Source organism: Cryptomeria japonica, chromosome 4 (assembly GCF_030272615.1).
Source record: "Cryptomeria japonica chromosome 4, Sugi_1.0, whole genome shotgun sequence".
Classification (NCBI taxonomy): Eukaryota; Viridiplantae; Streptophyta; class Pinopsida; order Cupressales; family Cupressaceae; genus Cryptomeria; species Cryptomeria japonica.
Window position 1 is genome coordinate 775,039,694 of NC_081408.1, and position 25,362 is coordinate 775,065,055.

Genomic DNA, 25,362 nt, shown 5'->3' on the forward strand with positions numbered 1-25,362 from the left:
TTCTTCTTCGTCCATACCTGCTTGGTCTCAATCTTCTACCCATTTTCAGACTTGGGAGCAGGTCTTTCCTTCTTCTGTTGACGGGTCCTTCCATTTCCTACTTCTGCATCATTGTCGAAAGTAGTGCTATAGTAGCACACAGCATCCATCCCAACTTCATGATTTGGAAATCTCTTGACATATCGATTTGATCGTTTGTTTCTGGTCATGTTGTTGTGACTAGCAACCGAAACCAGTGGACCTCTTGCTCATGCAGGGACATTTCTGCTTTGGTTCCATGCAGGTCTCTGACTTCCATATGCTCTGAATCCACCTTTTTGCAGAGCAAAGTTTCAATACCGGCCTCCACATGACTGCAAGTTCCTCTTCCTACATTCAAACTCTCTATGGCCAAATCCATTGCAGTTATAACACACAACATTTACATTATCAGGAATAGCAAATGGATTCTTTCTAGCATAATCGGGAGAGAGGACATGCATGTATCTACTCCTGGATACATTTTGCTCATATGCATGATGTCTATGAGATCCAGGATTATTCCTTCTAGATCTCTTTCTATATTCTTCTGCCCTATGGCCATAAGCAATACATGCAAAGCAATAACCAGAGAAGGATGACATATGACTTACAAATTTATTCTACCATGCATGGGGAGATCTTACCGGTCTAGCATCTCCATTTCTCCTTCTTTGAGGATGGATCCTTGATTGTCCATTATGTGCAGCCCTTCCTTCTGGTCTCTTTTTCTCCCAAACTTGTTTTGACTTGTGGGCGGTAGCACTTCCTTGTCTTCTATCGGTAGGAGGTCTTCTTTGCCGTCTTCTCATGTTCCTACTTCCGGTGAAGCTGTCTTCTCCCATCTTCCCTTTTCCCTTGGAATCTGCATTGTTCCCCCTTCTTGCAGCACCGGCCTTTATTCTTGTTTGCAACTTGCAAGTCATCACCTGTAGTATTTAGGTCAACCTTCTTCCAGGGAGCATTTATGACTGAGAAGATTTGTCCCTTGTTTTCTCCATTTGAGGAGACAAACAAAATGTCATTGTGGGGGACATTCTTGCTGGTGGAGCATTCATCGGCACCACTTCCTAAACCTTTAGTGTCCTTGGCATGCTTTTGCTTCTTCAACATCTTGTCCAAGGCATCACTGCTGCCATCAAACCAGATTCTTACCTTGAGCTCATTCTAACATTTCTCAAGGTCATTTCAAAGAATCTTCATTTCTCCAACCAGCTGCAGATATTCTTTATCTTTTACTTCTTGCACATATGCTAGATCATTACACCGGCACTCCTTGGTGCCTTCTTCTTGAGACTTCAACTCTGAGATGCATTTCTCAGATTCTTCAAGGCATTTAGTTAACCGGTTCTGCTCCACTATAGCAGCATTCTTGAATAGCTTGCATTCCTTTCTTACTCTATTGAGTTCTTCAAGTGCATTTACAAGCTCTCCTTCAAGATCAACTTCTACTTCATCTTCTTCTTCACCTTCACTATCAAATAGATCTTGATGGCTAGATCTATCTACCTTGTCTCCTTCTTCTTCATCATCATTGCCAAACACATCATACCAGTGGGATCCATTTGTCTTATTACTTTCAGATGTGTGCACCTCATCTTCAGATTCTTGTGCCATTAAGAGATGAGTCTCCTTACCACACTTGCCACTGCAACAATCTGATCTACCTCTGTCATCCATGCATGTGTCTGCTGCATTGCTCTTCTCACTCTCACAAACTGATTCAATGGGGCAAGGTTCATTTCCATAAAGCTTCTTTAGTCTATCCCATAGACGCTTTGCCAATCTGCACTTATCCACTTGTGAAGAAACGTCACCAGTGAGCTCACTGAATATGGCCTTCATGGCTTCTTCATTACACATGCATCTTCTTTCTTCTTCAGAGCCGGTGGGAGGACAGAAATTCCTAGGGAGACCATTAACAACCGACATCCATACATCAAACCCTAGACAGGACAAGTAGACTTCCATTCTACAACTCCAAATAGAATAATTTGAGATATCAAACACTGGAGCAGGGATTGACACTAAACAGACCATTGTGTCCTTAAGCCAGAATCTGGCCAAGCGAGAGAAAGCTTGATAAACAAGGTACCTAGGCTCTGATACCAATTGTTAGACACAATGCACCACTTAGAGGGGGTGAACCAGTGGTTCTCAAACTTTTCCCTTAAACTATCCCTATGAAAGTATACCAAATAACAACTCTAGCTGAATGCAAACTTACCTGTTAGTGAGGAGACTAAACACAAATGCATTCACACAAAGCGAAATCACATAACATCAGTATATACGAGGAAAACCCAAGATGGGAAAAACCTCGGTGAGCAATGCTGCTGGAGTCTACTGCTCCAATCCAGCCTCACAATGAAATCTGTTACAATGTTTAGGGCTACAACCTGTTGATGTGTCTTTTGTACATGACCAGACACTGAATAAAATACCTAAAGGTACCTTATCCTCTCTTGAACAAAGTTTCCTGACTGCTGAAGATCTCGTTGAAGGATAAGTTGAAGTAACTCCAAGGTTCTGATATGTAGGTTCTCTACGTGTGGATAAGCTACTCGTGGTATGATGTGATTTTGCTGGAATCACAAGGGGACTTACTTTCGTCGACCTGAACGTTTGATTTGCTAGAATCACAAGTCCTATTTACTAACTGGAAGATAAAGAAATGGCAAAAGATACAAGGTTCAAGAAGTCTACTCTAAGACCTAGAATGCCAGAAGATGGATGAATGACTAGGTGGAGTCCTACTAGGCTGGGTCTCACCATCAGGTTGAACCGTTGAACGATTCAACACCAACTCAGTGCGATCTTCTAAGGGATGTTTCAAATATGTCCAAATCGTACACCATCAAATACTAATCACCATTTAAGGTAATGCGTGAACAACAGAGGTGTTATGACTCAGGATTAAGCTCATTCTATGCCAGTTGACCACGCAAGGCACTCTTACAGTCAGCAAGAGGCTAGTTGTAATGTCCCCAACTAGGGATTACCTAAATTTCGTCCTAAATTAGTAATTCCATAATATAGTTTATCATTTTTTCAAATTATGAGAGTGACTTAATCTATTCATTAAATAAACTTACAAATTGACGAATAAATAGATGGATTAATAGCACATATATTGCAAAGAATAAAGAATGATAAACATGTCTTTCTACATATAACCAATCATAGTTTAGTTTGATAGGAAAGCTCTGAGAGGGTGCCTGTAAATTGCTCAACCCAACTAAGCCCAAAAGCACGCAGCGTCCCACTATGACAACTCACCTCTTGGCCCACAAGAGGCAGGAACATCCCACCATGACAATTCCATCCTTTAGGGTGGCCTACTTAGCTTGGGAGAACTGGTAAACTGCAATTCCCTAACATACTTCCTCCATTCATTCCTTTGATTGATTACGAGATAAGACACGCATATATAAATAATCTAAGAAAATGTAATCAAATATATATATATATATATATATGTGTGTGTGTGTGTGTGTATATATATATATATATATATATTTGGTAATTACCTACTATATAAATTATTAATACCACTTCTACCTATTGTGGCTATAAAAGCAGACAGATCTGACATGCATCAGATCAGTAATGAAATTAAATATGACTCTCACGTATTGTAGTCTATATTAATAGTATTATTAAATTCTGCATAATAACATTATCAAGCTTCATATATTAAGCATACGTATTAAGCACATCCCCATGCATACCACCAAGAACACAAATGTTACTGCCTGTAACTCGATAACAATTCTGATCTGATCTGATCAATGGTGATGTCACTAGATGCTTTTGATTCCTTCCCTTTATATCTCTCAATTTGAGGGAGAGGTCACACCTCTTCATCATGTATGCCCTTTGGCAAGAGACATACCCTTTCACCATTAGCACCCTTTGAAAGAGTGCAACTCTTCATTATTTCTACCCTTTGAAAGGGACACAGCCTTTCATAATCAGATCTGCACTTATTATTTAAATCAGATCTGCACTTCTCATTTCCAAATTATCCCCCCCCTCTGAAATGAGGTTTTCTTCTCCCTTTTATATCTCATTGTTGAGGGTGTCACAACTTTTCCTTTCATGTCTTTTGACTTTTCATTAACTTAATTCATTTTTAATTAATCATATTTAATTATATTATTTGATATTTTAATTTAATTTTTAATGTTTTAATTTTTTTATTATCATTTATTATTAAATTCTATTTCAAAGGGGGGACATTACACTAGTGGTTTGGACTAGGTGGATTCCATGCGAGTGCATTCAATAACTTCTTTCATTCAATTTAATTATCTATCATCTAAAATGAAGATTCAACAAGAGACCATGCATATTGCAAAGAAACAATACACTTCACCATAACTTCAATGAAAATGGAGTTTATTTACAATCAATGGCAACAATATCTTGCCTTGTCCTCCTAATCTACTCTAATTGCTATTCTATCAACTGACTATTCACTATTTCTAACTATTCACCCCCTATTCCCTAACTATATCTTATTAACCTTTACAAATGAGGAGCCAAGGCTTTATATAGAGAACCCTTTACAAACAGACGGCTCTGATTGACTTAGAATCAATGGCTAGGATTAAAAGATAGAAACCCTAATTACGGTTTGTTACAACAAACTTCCTTAGCCAATTAGAAAATTACATTCCTGGAGTGAGGACCAATAAGAAGCAAGGGTAGGTACATCGAAGTTTGTGTCGCCTCCGGTAAATTAGGTATATTGAATCTGATCATGCTGAGGTGGACCAATCCGACTGGAAGAATGATGACTGTGATGCCACCTTGTCTAACGCTTGTGACTTGGTTGATCCTTTTCAGTCTTTTGACATGATGAATGATGTACTTCCTTTGTTTGACCAGGCTTCCTTACTGTCAAGTCTTCCTTTTCCAGTAGCATATCTCTCCTTGAAGTGCTGGCAAAGCCTTTCTTTGTCATCTTGTGGGAGAATGAGGTCTTGAGGCTAACTTGAACTCCTTGAACACCCCTAGTTCTCCAACGCTTCAAATCACCTCGAGTCCTCCCTTTGTGCATGTGGAACGTCCTTGATGATGATGAACTGGAAGAGGTCGTCCTTGCCCTGGCCTGGTCTTCTTCCATCTGCAAAATAAACCAAGGATGATTAAGGACACATAATAAATTCATTCAACATAGCATTTTCTACCTTAAAACATCAACGAGAGTTATCAAAATGAAGTTCGCTTGAAATCCTTCCCAGGGACAGGCCCCATAAAATTTCCCTCTGGACCCTGCCCAAGGACAGCACCTATAAGGGATTTCACCCTGGACCCTTTGGAAGGGCCAGGAGCGAAATTTGCATTCTAGGACAATTATATCACTCCTTTACTCCAAAATTCCTCCCAAGGTAAGCATATGCTTAGTTTTCTCTTCTCCAAAGCCTAGGGATCCATGTCCTGACCTTGGTTACAGGCAAGTTAGGTAAAATTAAGAATTTCGCAATAGACCCTTTGGAAGGGTCAAGAGCGAAATTCAAGCTTTAGACTTATTTCTTGACTTCTTTCACTTCAATTCACCTAACAAGGCAAAAATACCTCACTCCACCTTCAAGAATGCCATAGGAATCAATGTTTTGGCTTCACTCAAGGAGAAAATGGTTGATTTGGAGAATTTCGCTCTGGACCGTTTGCAAGGGTCAGGAGCGAATTTCTCTCTTTGCTTGTTATCCCTCACTCAACTCCATTTCTTCCACTTTGTTATTACTTGATTCTCCATTTGAATCCTTCTCTCAACTTGACAACACTTACTTGGTTTCAAAAATGGCTAATAAGGAGAATTTCGCCAAAAACCATAGCTACGGACAAGACCTATTTAGAATTTCGCCCTAGACCCTTTGGAAGGGTCAAGAGCGAAATCCTTGTCCAAGCTTAAAATCTTCATTTCTGGAGGTGACAATCCATTCAAGGGCAATCCTCGGGGCATCTCCCAACTTCTCCCACCTTGGTCTAGGCTTAGCTTGGCATAAAACTGAAAGGAAAAGGGTGTTTTAAGGAATTTCTCTCTGGACCCTTTGGAAGGGTCGGGAGGAAATTTCTTATTTTGAGCTTATTCCTTCATTCCTCTCACTTCAATTCATCTTCGAAGGCAAGGTCGCGCCACCTCACACCCATCCAAGCCAAAACAACCAAAGACTTGACTTGCTTTGAAGGGAAAATAGGTGATTTTAAGAATTTCGCTCTGGACCAGGAACGAAATTCATGTTTTTGCTCAATTCCAATCATTTTATTGATTCAAAATGCCTCCAAGACAAGCATATGCTATCTTTCTCTTGTCCAAAGCCTAGGAATCCATGCCTTGACCTTCATCATGAGCAAGTTAGGTAAAATTGAGAATTTTGCCCTGGAGCCTTAGGAAGGGTTAAGAGCGAAAACCTAGTTTAGGCTCAAGTTCCATCAAATTTGATAATCACTAGCAGGTCAAAGTCACACCTAAGGACACTTCCAATCCTAATTCACCTTGAACCACCCTAGACTTGGCATAAAATTGAGGGAAAAGAGTGGTTTTGTGAAATTTCGCTCTGGACCCTTTGGAAGGGTCGGGAGCGAATTTCTCATTCTAGACTTGACTCTTCATCTTTTCAATCCCAATCTTATTTGCAAGATAAAATTCCATCACTCTTCACCCAAGGAACAAGGTTTGAAGCCCAAGCATGGAAGCAAATGAGGTTAATAAAGAATATCGCTCTAGACCCTTTGGAATGGTCAAGAGCAAAATTCATGTTTTAGGCAAAATCTTCATCTTTCAAAGCGTCCAACTACCTCTCAAGGCAAGAACATACCAATTCACCCTCCAACATGCCAACGCCTAGCCAAAACAAGGAAGAAAATAAGAGCTATAAGGATTTTCGCTCTGGACCCTTTGGAAGGGTCAGGAGCGAAATCCTCTTTCTAGGTTGATCTTGCACTTCATTCATCCAATTCTTCCTCAAACGCAATCAATTCAACTTCCTTTTCCTTTCATCCTAATCAAGACAATTCGCTATCAAACTAGCTCCAAACAAGGTCACTCTAGGGCCTAAAGATAAAAGAAGGTCAAATGGAGGATTTCGCTCTAGACCCTTTGGAAGGGTCAGGAGCAAAATTCTCCTTCCAGGTTGATTTCCATCATTTCATCGCCTCAAACCTCCTCTCCAAGGTAAATATGCATCCAAGTCTTTCAAACCATGCCTTAGAAGTTCCAAACTTGGTCAAGTTAAAGAGCAAAATAGAGAAAAAGTGAATTTCGCTATGGACCCTTTGGAAGGGTCAAGAGCGAAATTCATGTCTTGGTCAAAAATCCTTCACTCCTTCACATTCTATCACTTGGAAAGGCAAAGACACATCATTTCCCTTCCAAATACGCCCAAGGAACAAGGTTGGTAGTCTAAGCAAGGATGTCAAAGCAAGACTTAGTTAGAATTTCATCAAAGGTCATTCATTGTTCTTACGTTCTTAGCGTTAGCAATAGATCCCGTTCCAACCCTTATCATTTTTTCCTTTTTTCAAAATCAAGGGCTGGTGAAATTCCACATTCCAGAAAATATCCAAAGCAAATCAGACGTTCAGGTCGTCGAAAGTAAGTCCCCTTGTGATTCCAGCAAAATCACATCGTACCGCAAAGAGCTTATCCAAACGTAGAGAACCTACATAACAAAACCTTGGAGTTGCTCCGACTAATCGTTCGGCGCGATCTTCAGCAGTCGGGAAACTTTGTTCAAGAGAGGATAAGGTACCTTTAGGTATTTTATTCTGTGTTTGATCTTGTACAAAAGACGCATCAACACAACCCAAGGAGCTACAACCCTTGATTTAGGGCACCAACCCAACGAGCACCAACCCAACGAGCACCAACCCCTAACTTGTTTATGGGCTACAACCTAAAGGAGCTACAACCCCTGCACCGAGCTACAACTCAGTGATCTCAATGATAACTTCACATACAAAATTAATCATACTGTTACAAGTGAATCTTGTAACCATTTCATATGCCTCACTCTGTCGGTGAGACACCTTCTCTGCTACACCGGTTCACCACTCTCTCTGTTGTTGCTACTTTACCGGTTCACCTCTCTCTCTGTCACTTCTCACTTCTTTCAGCTGCTCTGCTCAATCCACCGATACAACACTCAGCCGGTTCTATGTTTGCCTTCTCTGCAGTTACCTTTTCTTCTTCTTTGTCGGTATGGAAACTACCGGTTCAACACTTCAAACTCGTTCTCCCTCACCCTTAGTCTCTTCTCTATCTCCTTGATGAGCACTTGACTGATCTGCTCTCACATGCAGCACTCAATCACTTCGTAGGAGCCCTATCTTCTTCTCTTCTGCAACAACCTTCAATGATTTTGGCTTCCTTATTTATAACCTGGATTTCCTACCAAAAGCCAATTCAAAAATATAGAAGGTTAGGGTTTCCTCATCAACCTCGAGACAAACTAAATCCAATCAGATCTATCCGATCTAATCGCCCAGACAGTTGTTTTCTCATCACCGCCATTAACACGCCTTCCAATACACGTTTTCCAAATATAGAAAACACGGCCCTGTAACTTGACCTGCATCTGTCAAAATGCCATTAATACCTTTGTTGTTTCCTTCTTGAGATCTTCTCACAAACTGATTTTCATGCTTCAGTCAAGGCGCCAACAACTCCCTTATTTTTCTATGTCGTTCACTCTTCCTCGAGCCGCACTCCTTTGATCTGATCCACAAATCACGAGATCCACATTAAATGCACACCTGTAGAAACACCTATCTCTACACGACACTCTACCAACCTCTGCATGCTTGCCACATCATCTCTTCTTGGCATCCATGTTGACCTCCACATCTACTAGATCATCTGTGTCGGTATGAATAGGATCAACGACCAACTACTCAACTGGTTCTTCTTTCCTGGCGGTTCACTAACCCTACCGGTATCTCACATTCTACCGGTTAACTCCTCATGTCTGCCCTTTGTTGAAATGTCAGTGGAACTTCTTGACCGGTCACCAGACATGTCTATCCATAGCATGCTCATTCTCATTAGGTAGAGTCACATGTCTTAGCCTCTTTGCTTGCTTACCGTTTCTCATGCTTACTGGTAGCCATCCTGATGACAACATGTCATCATCCTTCAGTGGTTTCCAACTAAGGCATCTGCATGTTGGTTTCATTCTCTAGTTTCAGTTGCACCACTATGCCTCCTTCTTCATCAGCCTGAATAACATCTCTGTCGGTTTGTCAAGGTGACAAACCCATCACTCTTCATCTGCACCGGCATCCCAACACGCATTCTCTTTCGGTCCAATGCATAACCCTGATTTCGTGTACTCGAGGCATCCCTTTTGTTTCACCGGTAGATCCGGTGTGAGCCTTTATACACTTGCCTTTACCTCTTCTTCTTTATCTCACAGAACTATAATGCACATTATGCATAATAGGAGATAAGCTCCACATACTAATGGAGTGACACCTTGTCATCTGCATCCTGCAATGTACTCATGTGGCTTCCCTGTTTGTGAAGTGTGTCTTCAACTAGGCACATGTGATCCGATGTGGGCATATTCACTGTCAGTCATCTCTTCATGTGGTTACTGCATCTTCATCGGGTGGGAGTCCTGTTTTTCTGCAACCTCACAGCATACCGGTGACCTGTATATCCTTCTCTTCTGGTGTTGATGTGATTTAGGTAACATTCTGCCTCTTCATCACAAACAACGGCTCAAGCATTTTGCTCATCCTGCTTGTTCACTGGTCATAATCTTGCCGATTGACAACCACTCACTTGGTTGATTTGTCTTCTGCATGTCAACACATCATTTACCTGTTGACATCCTTTCCGTACCGGTGATACACTGTACCGGTAACCTCTCCATCTCATCCACACAAGTCAGGCACTAACATGTGTACCGGTGACTCCAGTGATCATTCCTCTGAATGACATTCTTTTCCTTACCTTACCGGCATTCTGCAACACAAGGTGATATCAAAGATATCTCATTCTGTACTCCTTCATGACAGTGTTGCACATACATCTCTCATACCGGTAGTCATCCCATACCGGTTGACATCAATGGCAACACAATGCCAACAAACACAACTTCATCAAATAAAATATGATATATATCATTGTTGATATTGTTTACAGTCTATATTAATTAATCACCATATACATGCAGCACTGTTTTGTTCTGCCTGAATAAATAAATTGTAGTATTGTATACAATAATAACTCTCTGCAACCTCGTTACTGGTTTCTCTTTATAATTCTCAGCATTGTAAGCAACAACGCACACCCAATCCACGAACTTGTTTGCATATAAATAGACATAGAGCAGTTTGCATACAAGTATATCTACAACAACCCTACCCAAATGAGCAATTTAACAACTAACTGATCAAAAACAGTTGTATCAGAAACATAAGGGAGTAACTATTCCACACATATGATGATTATATCAATGCAAATAGCATATGTTTAACACTTTGTGTTCTTAAATCATATGGTTGATCAGGCAATTTTTAGTTAAAACAAACAACCTTCAATCACTCATAACCACCTTGAAACTAAACCATCTTCAACCAAATTTAAACTAATATTGGAGACTAACGTTTAGCATAAACTTGTCATCTACACAAAGACACATTTCAGTCATTTCAACAAAATTTGTTGGATTATTTGTCATTGATGTCTATGGGTGTATCTTTTTGTTTATGAATTTCAGTCGAGCAGCCTTCTTGTCTACTTGTTTGAGCAGGTTGAGCTGCTTGAGGTGCCTGCCTGGCTGCTTGAGGCGGTTGCCTGGCTGGCTGAGCTAGTTGTCTGCTAGCTTGAGGTGCCTGTATGTCTGCATCAGCAGTGTGTGTGCATCAGCAGTCTTTATCAGCAGCTGAATCAGAAGTTTTTGCCATGCCAGCCAACTTGCCATGTCATCTTGTGTTTTAGTCAAAGGCATCGAATATAATTAGTCATGGGGCTTAGCTTTACACTATTTTTATCATTTTTGCCACCGTATTTGGAAGGGGCTGCAATTTTTATTATTGGCATCGAATTTGTTGGCTGAGGTTCATGTCACGGGCCACCAAAATTTCAGATGTATTCTTTTAAAATTCTGAAGAAGCCAAAATTAGTGAAGGCAACCGAAAATTAATGTTGACAGAAATCGTGGTGCGTAGTGGAGTTTGTTTAAAAATTAGAAGTCGAATATATTTGATGAGTGCGTTAGCTTTTCTTTATGTGCCGGCGTGTTCCTCGTGCACTGGAAATATACAGGAGACTCTTCCAGTTGATATGCATGGTGAAATTTATTGTGTTTTGTTCTCTCCTTTGTATTGCGGCATCTGCACAGCATTGATTTAATTGAAAAAATCGCATTTATTTTTTTTGTGTATGGTTCAGTGATGTTTTTGGGGGGGTGACCCGTTATTTCTTATTTTATCGGCTATGTCTTACGATGGAGTAATATATGGAGAGATCGTGCTGAGAACATTGTCTTAAAGTCTTTTTGACAGAGTCGTTTCAAGTTTTTGGAAGAGCTTTATTCCACGATAGTTAAAAATTGAACTCAAAAATACTTGTTCGTGGAAAATAAGTTAGTGATTTTAATTTATCTCTGGAAGTGTTGCAAAAAATAGGTGGTATATTCTGTTTTAAAAACTTATGCAGTCCACTCAGCAAGTGAACCAAATTGTATTTGTTTTACATTTTGCTTGCAGAGTTTGTGGTGCGTTAAGTGTTAAGTTATGAGGAATCTCATTTTAAAAATTGTGGATCATGCTGTAGTCAGGTTTTGGATATATATATTTTTGAGAATCGAATTAAAAATGAGGGTGCTGTCATGCGTTTTGGCACTAATATCTTTTGTGTGTGTTAAGTAATTGTGCAATGGCTTTGTGTAGTGTGATTTTCGAATGTATTGGAGTACATGTCATTTTGCAGTTCGAGAATTTTTGTAGGTGGTTATGAATGAGATATGTCTTTGGGTGCTGATTGATGATATTCCTATTTTGCTGAAGTATAGATGTCAGTTTTTTGGGGACTGAGAACTAAAACTCAGATAAGATATTCTCTTTTGGACCGAAGAATGTGCAGATGATAGAAAATATTTTCCTTCTGTATGTGTTGGTTTCTCTTGAATACTTTGGAAGTAGATGTTAGAGTTTGTGCTCTTTGGATAAGGGTTGGCACCCCTGCTGTTCATTGCTGATGTTGTGAGGAGTGTTGGAGCTCTCTCTTATTGCTTTGTAATCTGGGTTGGTGCCCATTCAAGCGAATGAAAGTATTTTGATGTTGTGGTTTTTCACCCGAAAGGGTTTTCAACGAGAAATCTTGTGTTCTTGTGTTCTTAATTTTTATGAATTTTTAGTGTCTAGTTGAAAGTAAATTTTTTAAACACTGATTCACCCCCACCCCCCCAACCCCCCCCTCTCAATGTTTCCCGAGAGTCTCTCAAAATTCAGTCTTGACTATTTCAAGAATGCAAAAATAATAGTAAGTTAAACTCTGATTCAATTGACAATTTGAAATCAAAGTTGATTTATCATAATAACATGATGTTACTATGTGTTTCTTCTATTAACTCCAAGGCACAAAACATTCAAAAGTGACATGATGTGTCTGTAGCATCCAAACCCTACAAACTGATGTATGTGTTCTACCAAATTCAAACCCTACAAACTGATGTATGTGTTCTACCAAATTCTAACCCTACAAACTGATCAAAATATCTACAATTTCATTATCAACCTAGGGTTTCAAAATCTCAGCAAATTTCCTTAATATGAATGGATCTAACTGAACTTGACATCGATGACAAACATAAAAACTTCTAACAATCTCCCCCTTTGGCATTGATGTCAAAAACTCCAATTGCCAACGACCTGCTCAATTTGTGACAATAATCTGAAAATCAAATATGAATCTGTATCAACAAGCTCCCCCCACAACAACAATCAAAGCATCTAGAAAACCAAATTTGCAACAAATCAAAAAAAAATCTTTAGCAATTTCTACCCCTTAGACATCAATGACAAAGGACCGAGGACATAAAATAAGGCGATGAAATACTCCTCCTGAGTAGATGCTTGCTTGTGAATGGATTCAAAGAGACAGAGAAGTCAAAAGCCTCAACTTTCGTCTATGTCAAAGCCAACTTTCATCAATTTGCCCCAACAAACAACATTTACCTTTTACTTCTGTGAAGTCATAGACATTGCTTTCTGTTCTTTTTCTTCAGCAATTAACCTTCATGTTTTGATTTTTCTAATTTCACATCCTTGAGCATTAAAGATTACAAAGTATCCATTGTCACACATTTGACTAATACTTAACAGATTATATTTCAATCCTTCAAAATACCAAACATTATGTGTTTTTAAAGTAGCATTAATGCTCAAAGAACCTTTACCATGAATCTGAACTAATGATCTGTCACCAAACTTCTAACAATCTCCCCCTTTGGCATTCAGAGTATTTAATGGATAAATCACTAATTCTGTTACTGATTATGATCTAAATATATATATAAATTAATTCTTAATAATACTGCTGTGAATTCACTAATCTGATCTTTGTTCTAATAATCTGATTACTGTTCTGCTATGAATTCACAAATCTGATTTCTGAGATTATTGTTGCAAGAAGTTTCTAATCTGCTGCAGGGTTTCAATTGGGTGAAAGGTATTTCTTAAATCCACTTATCCACTTGGAAATTAAGAAATTAGGGCATACCCAATTAGGGGACATTACAAACTTAGTGAAACATTCACAATTATAGCTTAAATGAGTATATCTTAGCCAATTGATACTAATACTCAACTCCTTATTAGCAATAATGGAAGACTAAGAGTTGCAACTTAAAATTCCAACTTAGATGTCAGTTTAAAAATTTGAATTTTAGTCTCCATAGGATGAACCTAATGCTTTAACAAATTGATCACAACCCCTCAAACATCCACAATGTTTTACATGAGAAATAATTTAAAAAGATAACCAATACGTCTATGTATGAATAGTCTGTTTCTGCACAAAGTAAAATTATTAAACAACTTTTGTGTACAAATTCCTAACCTGAAATCAAGAAATCTAAAAAATATTCAAATAGGTTTCTAATAAATATCAACAAAAAATAGACGTCCGTGAAGATCATCTATAAAGAGTCAATTTACAAATAGTCTTCTAAGGATATGATTGTTTTCTCAAAAGTAATTATACATAAAAATGCATAGGATATAAATATCTTGGTAAAAAATAGCTGTAATAGGATGGCCTATCTGACGAAGAGTAGTGTCTGATTTTTTTCCTTTTTTTTACTGTGGACTGTGGTTAAGCTGAACCTGGTGCGTTTTTGGTCTTTTGCATTCAATCATTTCACATATTCATATGCAAAGTATTTTAACAGCCAATAATTTTTCAAGGACAATGATTTAAAACTAGAAAACAATACTGCTGTACTTAAATCAGAGCACTAAATCAGTATTAAATATGATAACGATTTATTAATTCACAGCAGTTCACAAATCTCTGTCTCTCTTCCTGAGTAACACTATACAATGATTTGTTCACATAATCCAAACACAGTTAATATAAGAGTGCATGAAGAACCTGGGCTGTAACTTGTTTAGGGAGTATTTATTTTCCATGACCAGCCAATACCTTCACCATGCAAAGTCTGTATTGCAGCCTCCTTAACTTCACATCTCCAGCGCTGTAGTTAATTGTCTACCACATTAGAACACAGAGTGAATGCCCAACCACACACAAGCAGAAGTCACGGAAAGTTTTTCGAATTGTCTGTCAGCATAATGTGGATAGTTCGCACCCAGCCACAGGTACCAACCCCCAGCCAATATTGTGAGCAACGTCCGGCAAAGAACTAGACACTTTCAGCAATGAAAGTATAGCAGTTAGTCTCAGTGTATTCAGCTCTGCACCTTTCCATTATCGGCATTCACACCCTCTGCATATTCTCTATACCATTTGCCAGTTGTGTAGAGATATGTTTCCAGAAAATCACACCAAACAGCGATACAGTTCGGACCAGCACTTAGTAATCTCCCTGAAATTGCCATAGATCTGAGAATGACTTACATCCCAAACAATACATTTCGACCCCTTACTAGCTGAAATATTAAACCAATGAGCTGACAATCGATCTTGAATACCTGCAATGATCTCTGCGACTACCATCAGCTGGATTCCATTACCCAACTGTTATTCTCCTTCCCTTTCAATCACCAATGTCTCTTGTATTTAATGAATTTTTCCCAAAACTGGTCTTTCATAGGCAAGAGAAAAGCCACACTTGAGGGATTTTGTCCCCAAATGCCAAGACTCCTAAAAAACTCTAAAACTCACCAATTTCAAATTATCACCATTCCCAAGATAGTGTTTCCAACATCAAATGCTTCTATTTATTACTTCTTTTGGGCTCCAATCCCAATGCATCACCAATGTGTGATAAAAGCAAAATAGAATGAAATATTATTATCCCCTTATGTCTCCACAAAGAAGGGGTAGTTTTAATATTTATTTTTTTTAACATTAGATTCAGCATTAAATAACCCGTTAAATAATTGAATTTATCTTTAGAAACTTTTGATTTTTGCCTGAATAACTAATTCTCTTTTATAAAATTCAATCTAGGCGAATAAATAAATGCACCAAAATGAAGTCAACCAAAATCGCTCCAAAATTCACCCGACACTGTGCCCAAACTGACTTACAATAAAATAGTAAGTTCTTGGAAACCCTGACAAAACAACTCCGATTGGCCTAAAACTAAAATTTGCCTAGGCCAAATCCATCATCAATCCCTGCAAAGTCCTGGTTAGCCCCCAGGACCAAGGCAAAAAGGGCTAACAATAAATCACTAGATAACTACTAAAAAGGGGACATTACAATCCGCCCCCCTTGAAATTGCTTGTCCTCAAGCAATCTCAACTCTGGATGTTGTAAGACCTGCTCACCCTCCCAAGTAGCATCCTCTACCGGCAAGTTCTTCCACTTCACCAAATACTCCCTGATGACCCCTCTTCGCAAAGTACGCTCCCTAGTCTCAAGAATGGCCTCAGGAACCAAAATAAGCTTCCCCTCATCATCAAGAGGAGGTAACTCTACAGAAGGTACCACATTATGACCCAACGACTTTTTAAGGCGTGACACATGAAACATATTATGTACCTTGTTGTCTACCGGCAACTCGAGCTCATAAGCCACCTCACCAATCCTCCTAACAACTCTGAAAGGCCCGTAGTAGCATGGCTTCAACTTCTATGCGCCACTCCTTTTGAGAGTGGATTGTTGGTAAGGCTGCAGCATAAGATAGACCATGTCACCGACCTCAAAAGATCTCTCTACCCTGTGCTGATCTGCATACTATTTCTGCTGAATATGAGCCTTCTGCATGTTTTCTTTCAATGATCTCATGATATCCTAGCTCTCTTGTAAGAAATCCTTACCCTTAGGTACTCGGCTATCTCCAAAAAGCAAATCCAAGAAGCTAGGAGCCTCATAACCATAAAGGGCCATAAAGGGTGACATCTGCATGGACATATGATAAGTGGTATTATAACAATACTCTCCTAAATGCAACCACTTCACCCACGCCCTCTTTTGCCTTGCGATATAATTGCAGAGGTATCCTTCCACCCACTTATTCACAATCTTTGACTGTCCATCTCTCTACAGGTGATAACTGGTGCTCGGAGTAAGCTCTGCCCTACACAACCTGAAGAGATCCTGCCAAAAATTACACATGAACCTACTATCCCTGTCACTCACAATGCTCCGTGGCAATCTGTGCAACTTGAATACCTCTCTGAAAACAATTTCGTCGTCTACATTGCTGTATAGGTGGATAAAATAGCGAAGAAATAAGCAAACTTCGTCAACCAATCCACCACAACATATATGCAATCCCTGCCTTGGGCCTTGGGCCTTGAACCTTGGGCAGGCCTATAATGAAATCCATCGACACATTGTTGCACTTCATCTCAGGAATGGGTAGGGGCTGCAATAAACCACCTGGGAAAGAGTGCTCATTCTTATTCCGCTGACACACTGGGCACTCCCTCGCATACTGTAATACTTCTGACTTGAGCCCTTTCCAAGTAAAGCCCTCTCTCACCTGCCTGTAAGTTTTGAAATACCCTAGATGTCCTGCTAACTGTGAGTCATGGAAAGCTCTCAAGATCTTCTGCTTCATAGCAGATCCTGGCACTAAAAAAATCCTCTCCTTGTAAATGATCAAATCATTTTCCACTGTATACCTGTCATCCTGGATAGTGCCATCAATAATAACAATAGCCCACTTGTCCTTCACATACTCTGCTGAAATGAATTCCCTCCAGTCATCCTCCAACACTCCCAAAGCACACAAATGTGGTCTCCTAGATAAGGCGTCAACAACTATGTTCTTCTTGCCTTTGACAAAATCTATATCAAAGTCATAGGCCTACAGTTTGCTGACCCATTGCTGTTGCTTGTAATTCAGATCCTTCTGCCCAAGGAAATGCCTCAAACTGTTATGATATGTCTTGATTGTAAACTTACTGCCCACCAAATATTGTCTTAATTTAGCCAAGGCATGCATGATCGCTAACATTTCCTTGTCATATATGTTGTAACTCCTCTCAAGCCCCCTCAATTTCCTGCTCTCAAAAGCAATGGGGTGTCTATCCTGCATCAATACACATTTCCTTGTCATATATGTTGTAACTCCTCTCAAGCCCCCTCAATTTCCTGCTCTCAAAAGCAATGGGGTGTCTATCCTACATCGATACACATTTCCTTGTTGTATATGTTGTAACTCCTCTCAAGCCCCCTCAATTTCCTTCTCTCGAAAGAAATGGGGTGTCTATCCTGCATCAATACCACACCAAGGCCTTCACCCAAGGCATCACAATGTAACTCAAAAGGCCTACTGAAATCTAGAATGCCCAACACTGGACATGTGCTCATCAACTCCTTGAATCTGTCAAAACACTATTGAGCTCTGTCTGACCACTCAAAAGCATCTTTCCTAGTCAAATCGGTAAGGGGTGCAGTAGTCTGAGAAAAAACCCTCACAAAGCGACAGTAGAATCCACACAACCCAAGAAATCCCTTCAGCTGAGATATATTCTTCGGGGGCGGCCAATCCATAATAGCCTTGATCGTATCTAGATCCACATGAACACCCTTAGCATTGATGATGTGCCCCAAATACAACTTTGTCATCCCAAAAGCACATTTAGACATCTTCGCATACCCCTTTCACGCTCAAGAATACTCAACACAATATCTATGTGTTTCAAATGCTTCTCCCAAGTCTTACTGTAAATCAGTATGTCATCAAAGAATATCAACACAAACCTCCTCAACTGATTTGACTGTCATGTTCATACAAGACTAGACGGTAGTTGGCACATTAGTCAAGCCAAAGGGCATGACTAAGAACTCGAAGTGACCATAATGACACCTGAAAGCTGTCTTCTCCACATCATCCTCCTTGACCCAAATATAATGATAACTAGATCTCAAATCTATTTTGGAGAAGTAGCAAGCACCATGTGACTCATCTATGAGTTCATCAATTCGGGAAATCGGATATCTGTTTTTTATCATTTTTTTGTTCAACACCATGTAAACAATGCACATCCTAAAAGTACCATCCTTTTTAACCGGCACCACTGAAGAAGAAAACGGATTCTTACTAGGTCTGATGTGCCCCATCTCGCGAAGCTCTTTAATAGCCTACTCAATCTCATCCTTATACCTCTTTGGATGCCTGTAGGGTGTAGTGATAATAGGTTTTGCTCCCTCCTCTAATTATATAACATGCTCAATGCCCCTATCAGGAGGTCTACCTGGAGGTATATCACCAAACACTTTGGAGTGTTTGGTCAATAATGACTGAACCTGTGGTGGATAATCATGCTTTTGTTGTCTCGTTCCCTCCGGCATCACTAAAATCTCAGCTCCCCGCTGCACCTGGTCATGACGAATCAACCTCTCCATTCATCTAAGCGATACTATTCTAAGACCACCATCTGACAAACCACGAAGTACCACTTTCCTGCCCTGATGCTCAAATTTCATTTCAACTCTCTCCAAATTAAACATAAACTCAACCAAAGAAGTCATCCAAGTCATGCCTAGTATGACATCATAGTCTCCCATGTCTACAACATAAAAAACATCAACGAATTCATAATCTCCAATCCTCATGTGCAAATTAGAAATTTTTTGAGTACATAGGAGTTTATGCCCATGTGCAAATTAGAAATTTTTTGAGTACATAGGAGTTTATGCCCACTAGCCACCATAACTCTGAATCCATCATGCTCCTTTATCTATAATCCCCATTTCGCCACAACTTCAGCATCAATGAAATTATGTGTAGCACCAGTGACAATCAAATATATCACTCGCTGCCCCTGAATCACACCACGCACCTTAAAGGTAATAGATTTCTAACTGCTTGTCAAGCATGCTATAACCTTATCATCACTACTATTCCCACCAGCTACTGATTTACTATTGCTGTCCCCTGGAGATGATGAACTATCTGAACTCTCAGAGGTTGTCTCCTCAGCTGAAAAGTACTCAATCTGCTTAGCCTTAGACTAAAGGGGTATTTGTGAGAATGATCCCAAGGCTCCCTACAGTGGAAACATAATTTCTTCCTTCTGAGTTCATTCAATTGGTCATTATCAAGTTTATTATTACCCTCATGTGGCTGATGTGAATCCTTATGAAACATTTTCTTATCTTTGTCCTTCTTGTAGTGAGAGTCCTTACACTTGAATTTGCTCTTGTAGGATGAAGCTGCTAAATCCTTTGCCCTTTTGATGGCCTCCTGCAATGTCAAAGGATCATGACCCTTGACTCAACCCCGTAAAGGATCTGGAAGTCCATCCATAAATTAGACAACAGGACTCCTCTCTGAAATATCCGTCACTAGCACTACTAACCACTTAAATTATGAAATGTAAACATCTACTGACCCCCACTATCTAAGTTGTGCTAGCTCTTTGAAATGCAGTTCAGGATCCTTAGTGTCAAACCTCTCGATCAATTGTTTTGTGAACTCAACATAGGAAGTAATCTAACCATGTCCCATAGTAACCATACTGTGGTGCCACCACGCATGAGCAACTCTATCAAGGTGTATAGCAGCATACTTAATAGCTTCCTCCTAAGTCATAGGATTCAGTTGAAGGTACATGTCAAGCTTTTGAACCCAAGCTCGTGTTGTAGTCTTACCAGAAGCATCAAAATAAGGTAAAGACAATTTTCCCACTTTCTTCCTAAGCTCATAGTTTTGGTTCCTGTCACCTGCATGAGGCATGTGTCTCATCCTCACATCAATGTAGTTCTGAAGAGTTATTGCTGTCTGAAAGTCCTGGCCACCACTCTCCCAATCTCTCCAAAACTGATCCTATAAGTAAACAATATGTGGTTCAACGGCTGGCTGAACTTGAACTCTAGGTGTAAAGTTGCGCATGAGAGGTCTAGAACTCGCTGTGTTGTGGTGCATGACCAAAATTATCTACCATTTGTCCTCCATTTCCGTTGTGCCCACCATTTTGTCAATCATTTCGTCCTTGCTGGTTATTAATTCCACCTTGCTGATTATTGATTCCACCTTGCTGATTGTTTCCAGCATTACCACCACCAAGGTTATTCACGTTTGTGCCCATTTGTCTAGCTATCATCTATGTCAATAAATTCAACTGTTGGTTCTGCTATTGCGACCTTTGTTCTGCTAACCGTTGCCCTTGTACTAGCGTGTCTAATAGCTATATAAACCTTTCCTCACCCGGATCTCTTCTTTCAGCCATATTTTTTGTTGAGAATGAATCACTTCTTCAAAAACAGAAAGTTCGTTTGAGTAGGTGATTATGGGAATAGAATCTCCATGTTGTGAAGAGAACCCTCAATTAATACCCAAAATACCTAATCTTGTTTGACCTTCAAGAACTAATGGTGGTTGCCACTCTTTTCTCAGTTTTCGCTGATAATATCTCCTTTCTCTTTCACTCATTAACCCTCACAAGTTCGTAGAACTTAAAGCTCTGATACCACTGTAATAGGATGGCCTATCTGACGAAGAATAGTGTCTGAGTTTTTTGATTTTTTGTTACTGTGGACTGTGGTTAAGCTTAACCTGGTGCATTTTTGGTCTTTTGCATTCAATCATTTCACATATTCATATGCAAAGTACTTAAACAGCCTATAATTTTTCAAGAACAATGATTTACAACTAACAAACAATACTATTGTACTTAAACCAAAGCCTAAATCAGTATTAAATAATGATAATGATTTATTAATTCACAGCAGTTTACAAGCCTTTGTGTCTCTTCATGAGTAACACTATACAAAGATTTGTTCACATAATCCAAACACAGTTAATATAAGAGTGCATGAAGAACCCGGGGCGTAACTTGTTGAGGGAATATTTATTTTCCATGACCAGCTACTACCTTCACCGTCCAAAGTCTCTACTGCAGCCTCCTGAAATTTGCATCTCCAGCACTATAGTTAATTGTCTACCACATTGGAACACACAGCGAATGCAACCACGCACAACCAGAAGTCACGGAAAGTTTTTGGAATTCGCAGTCTGCACAATGTGGATAGTTCGCGCCCAGCCACATGTATCAACGCCCAACCAATATCGTGAGCAACATCCAGCAAAGAACTAGACACTTTCAGCAATAAATGTATAGCAGCCAATCTCAGTGTATTCAGCTCTGCACCTTTCCGTTATCGGCAATCACACACCCTGCATATTCCCTATACCATTTGCCAGTTGCGTAGAGATATGTTTCCAGAAAATCGCACCAAACAGAGATACAGTTTGGACCAGCACTTAGTAATCTTGCTGAAGTTGCCGTAAATCTGAGAATGACTTACACCCCAAACAATACATTTCGACCCCTTACTAGCTGAAATATTAAACCAATGAGCTGAAAATCGATCTTGAATACTTGTAATGATCTTTGCGATTACTATCAACTGCATTCCATAACCCAACTATTATTCTCCTTCCCTTTCAATCACCAATGTCTTGTATTTAATGATTTTTTCCCAAACCTAGTCTTTCACAGGGAAGAAAAATGCCACACTTGAGGGATTTCGTCCCCAAATGCCAAGGCTCCTGAAAAACTCTAGAAATCACCAATTTCAAATTATCACCATTCCCAAGATAGTGTTTCCAGCACTAAATGCTTCTATTTATTACTTATTTTGCACTCCAATCCCAATGCATCACCAATGTGGGATTAAAGCAAAATAGAATAAAATATTATTATCCCCTTATGTCTCCACAAAGAAGGGGTACTTTTAATATTTCTTTTTTTTAACATTAGCATCAACATTAAATAACCCCTTAAGTTAAATAATTGAATTTAACTTTAGAAACTTTTGATTCTTGCTTGAATAATTAATTCTCTTTTTTAAAATGCATTTCAGGCAAATAAATAAATGCACCAAAATGAAATCAACCAAAATGGCTCCAAAATTCACCCGACACTGTGCCCAAACTGACTTACTATAAATAGAAAGTTCCTGGAAACCTTAACAAAACAACTCTGATTGGCCTGAAACTGAATTTGCCTAGGCCAAATCCATCACTGATACCTGCAAAGTCCTGGTTAGCCCCTGAGACCAAGGCAAAAAGGGCTAGCAACAAATCGCTAGATAACTGCTAAAAAGGGGACATTACAATAGCCAATCTTACAACTAGCTCCTAGCAATGATTCTAATGAAGCCCTTATGTTCTAAGCATGGTAGATCCTCTAAAGAAGTCCTGAAACTTAATAACCAATCTTGGTTCCTAGAATCTAGAAAATCTTCCTTCTACAACTCGAAACCTTCGACTATTTTGACCTTGCTCTTTTTCCTCCCAATCACATACCTCTCTAATAATAGTCATTTTATTTTCCCTTTTACACTTTGTTTGCACACCCTTCACAAAGTATCTCTATATATATGACTGCACTTGAAACCTTTTAAAAGCATGTCACTCCTTGATGTTATGTTTGGAATCGCATTACATTTGGGGAATCCTAGCTCACTGGGGACAATAACTTATGTTACCAATTAACCGACCTGCTATGCTAGGGTGGTGCACCAATTTCAAAGGTAATCTATTGGGAAAACTATTTAATTTCGAGACAAATGATCCTTATCACCTTACTATGAGAGTGTGGATCATGGTATCAAACAATGCTTTATCTCGTATAAAAGAGAAGTCTAATATGATTTGAGGAAAGAAAAAGATCAGAGAAGAACCTCACTAGAAGTCTATGAAGAAATAAATACACTAAATGAAATCATATGACTGGTAGTGTGATCTATTGAATTTCATGACTGATGCCTTAAACTTGTAATACAGCTCTTTGATGAATAAGATATTGTTGTTTCTCTAGCAGTTTGTTGTTTTCTTGCAGAATTAAACAAGATTTTGATAAAGAAAATGCATTTTATTGCAAGGTTGGACAATCCTTAATTGAACCCTCCAACCTTGACTGCATTAAGATTCAACTTCTTCCATCCCCAAACTTCCAAAATTGCTCATCTAATTATCAAGATAATATAAAGATCTAACTAGTTTGATTCATGATATTTCCCTTGTAAATGATGTTCAATTTACATTCAATATGCAAGTTATATTCTATTATTTAATTTTATTATTTCCTTAATGTATATATCTGACTATCTTCTTGTTTGTGGCAGGTGAGAGGAGCATTTAATGTTTTCTATGTCCTATCTCACAAATGCCACTCAATATAAGTATGTAACAAATGGGGCACGGTAAAGCAATGCCTTGATCGGTCATGACCAATCAAGACATTACTTGATCGTGCCTCTTTGTTTATACTAAACAAATGCATGTTCAACGTTAATGCCAATCGGTGGGAGTAGTATTACAACCAATGTCTATCGATGTTGGCTAAATGCTAACAGCCGATAGTTATCGGTGTGTTAGCCTTAACAACCGATAACTATTGGTGTAGACTAACACACCAATAACTATCGGTGATCTTCATTATATTGCCACCCGATATATCATATGCAATTCAATAATATATGCAGCACAATATATTATATGCAACCCGATAATATATGTTAATCGGTGTTTTCATTAATCATTTATTTAACATTATTTATGTTAATCGATATATATCTAAATACAAGATTTAATAGATCGATGAACATAACCAAAATACATAGTATGATTATCAATAGGTTGTTTAAATGCAAATGTAGAATGGCTATTAAAGAGGAATTAATTGCTTGAAGGTTTTATCATAGTTTTCGATATGATAAATGATTGATGAGAGACTTCATTTTATCTCTCATTCAATCATTTATCTTACCGAACCTATCATGCGTTAACATCCCTTTCTTCTAATTCTATCTTTGATCTATTTCCATACAGTTGCATTCCACTTTTCTAATTCCAAACCAAATAAAAATTAATCATCTCCAAGAAAGAATAAAAGAAACATGAAGATATACCGACTTACGATCTGTAAAACGATGAATAAATAAGCTGGGATCAACTGGCTTTTGAATGATCGGATGTTGCTCAAGTCTCAACAATTTGCAAAGTTGCAAAAATACAGCACCTAATACATAGCTGAGACAATATTGAAACATTAGTTAACAATTAAAATAATAACACATCACGAAGAGACGTCCAGCTTATCATATATTCAAAACATTGGTTTCTTGTAAAATTCATGCTTACGCTAATCACAAATGATTAAGATTATGAAATCAATCTAGTTTAGGTCAACATACACATTTACTTGTAAGACATCTGAAAAATCGATGAGCAAAAATGGCTTTTCTTCCTGCCTACACAAGAGGAAATAGTTATTGATCAATGAACTAGTTATTACACATAATATATCTACAACAAATTTTTCAAGAGCTATAGAAAAAATCATGATAAGATCAAGTATTACTAATCGTAAAACTTGTAGTATTGAAATTCAAGATAGGGAAAACAGGTAACCACTGTATATAACCTCTATTAATTATTGTATAGATAAATTTTGAATTGATGGGTTCTTGTAATCATTCTCTCTATATATAGTTGTCACTAACTTGCCACCAATATGAAGACAATTGCTAACTAGATACCAACTTAAACAAGAAATAAGCACATGTAATTATTTAAACTGCTCAAAGAAGGTGGAAACTTATGATGAGCATACATTAGCTGCCATATGTATAGTGTATATAACTCCCACTCACTTATGCATCTTCTTATACTAGATTTGGCCTAAACCTGGACTGATACCACAGTAATCCAAACTACATACAAAGCCTGGTCC

General features: G+C 38.7%; 1 protein-coding gene across 4 annotated transcripts in view; it reads right to left on the reverse strand.

Annotated features, from left to right (window-relative positions):
• The window catches only part of LOC131031999 (transcription factor IIIB 60 kDa subunit), a 308,160-nt gene that overhangs the window by 189,832 nt on the left and 92,966 nt on the right, over positions 1 to 25,362 (reverse strand). For 3 of the 4 annotated variants that reach the window (XR_009103351.2, XM_057962880.2, XM_057962882.2), the window contains exons 7-8: positions 24,824 to 24,880; positions 24,547 to 24,659 (exon numbers count right to left, since the gene is read on the reverse strand). Coding sequence is in view for 3 of the 4 variants with exons in the window: in XM_057962880.2 (XP_057818863.1) it covers positions 24,547 to 24,659; positions 24,824 to 24,880 (170 nt within the window). In the remaining variant the exon portion in view is untranslated. The remainder of the gene's footprint in view (positions 1 to 24,546; positions 24,660 to 24,823; positions 24,881 to 25,362) is intronic. The other variant, XM_057962881.2, reaches the window with a different exon arrangement.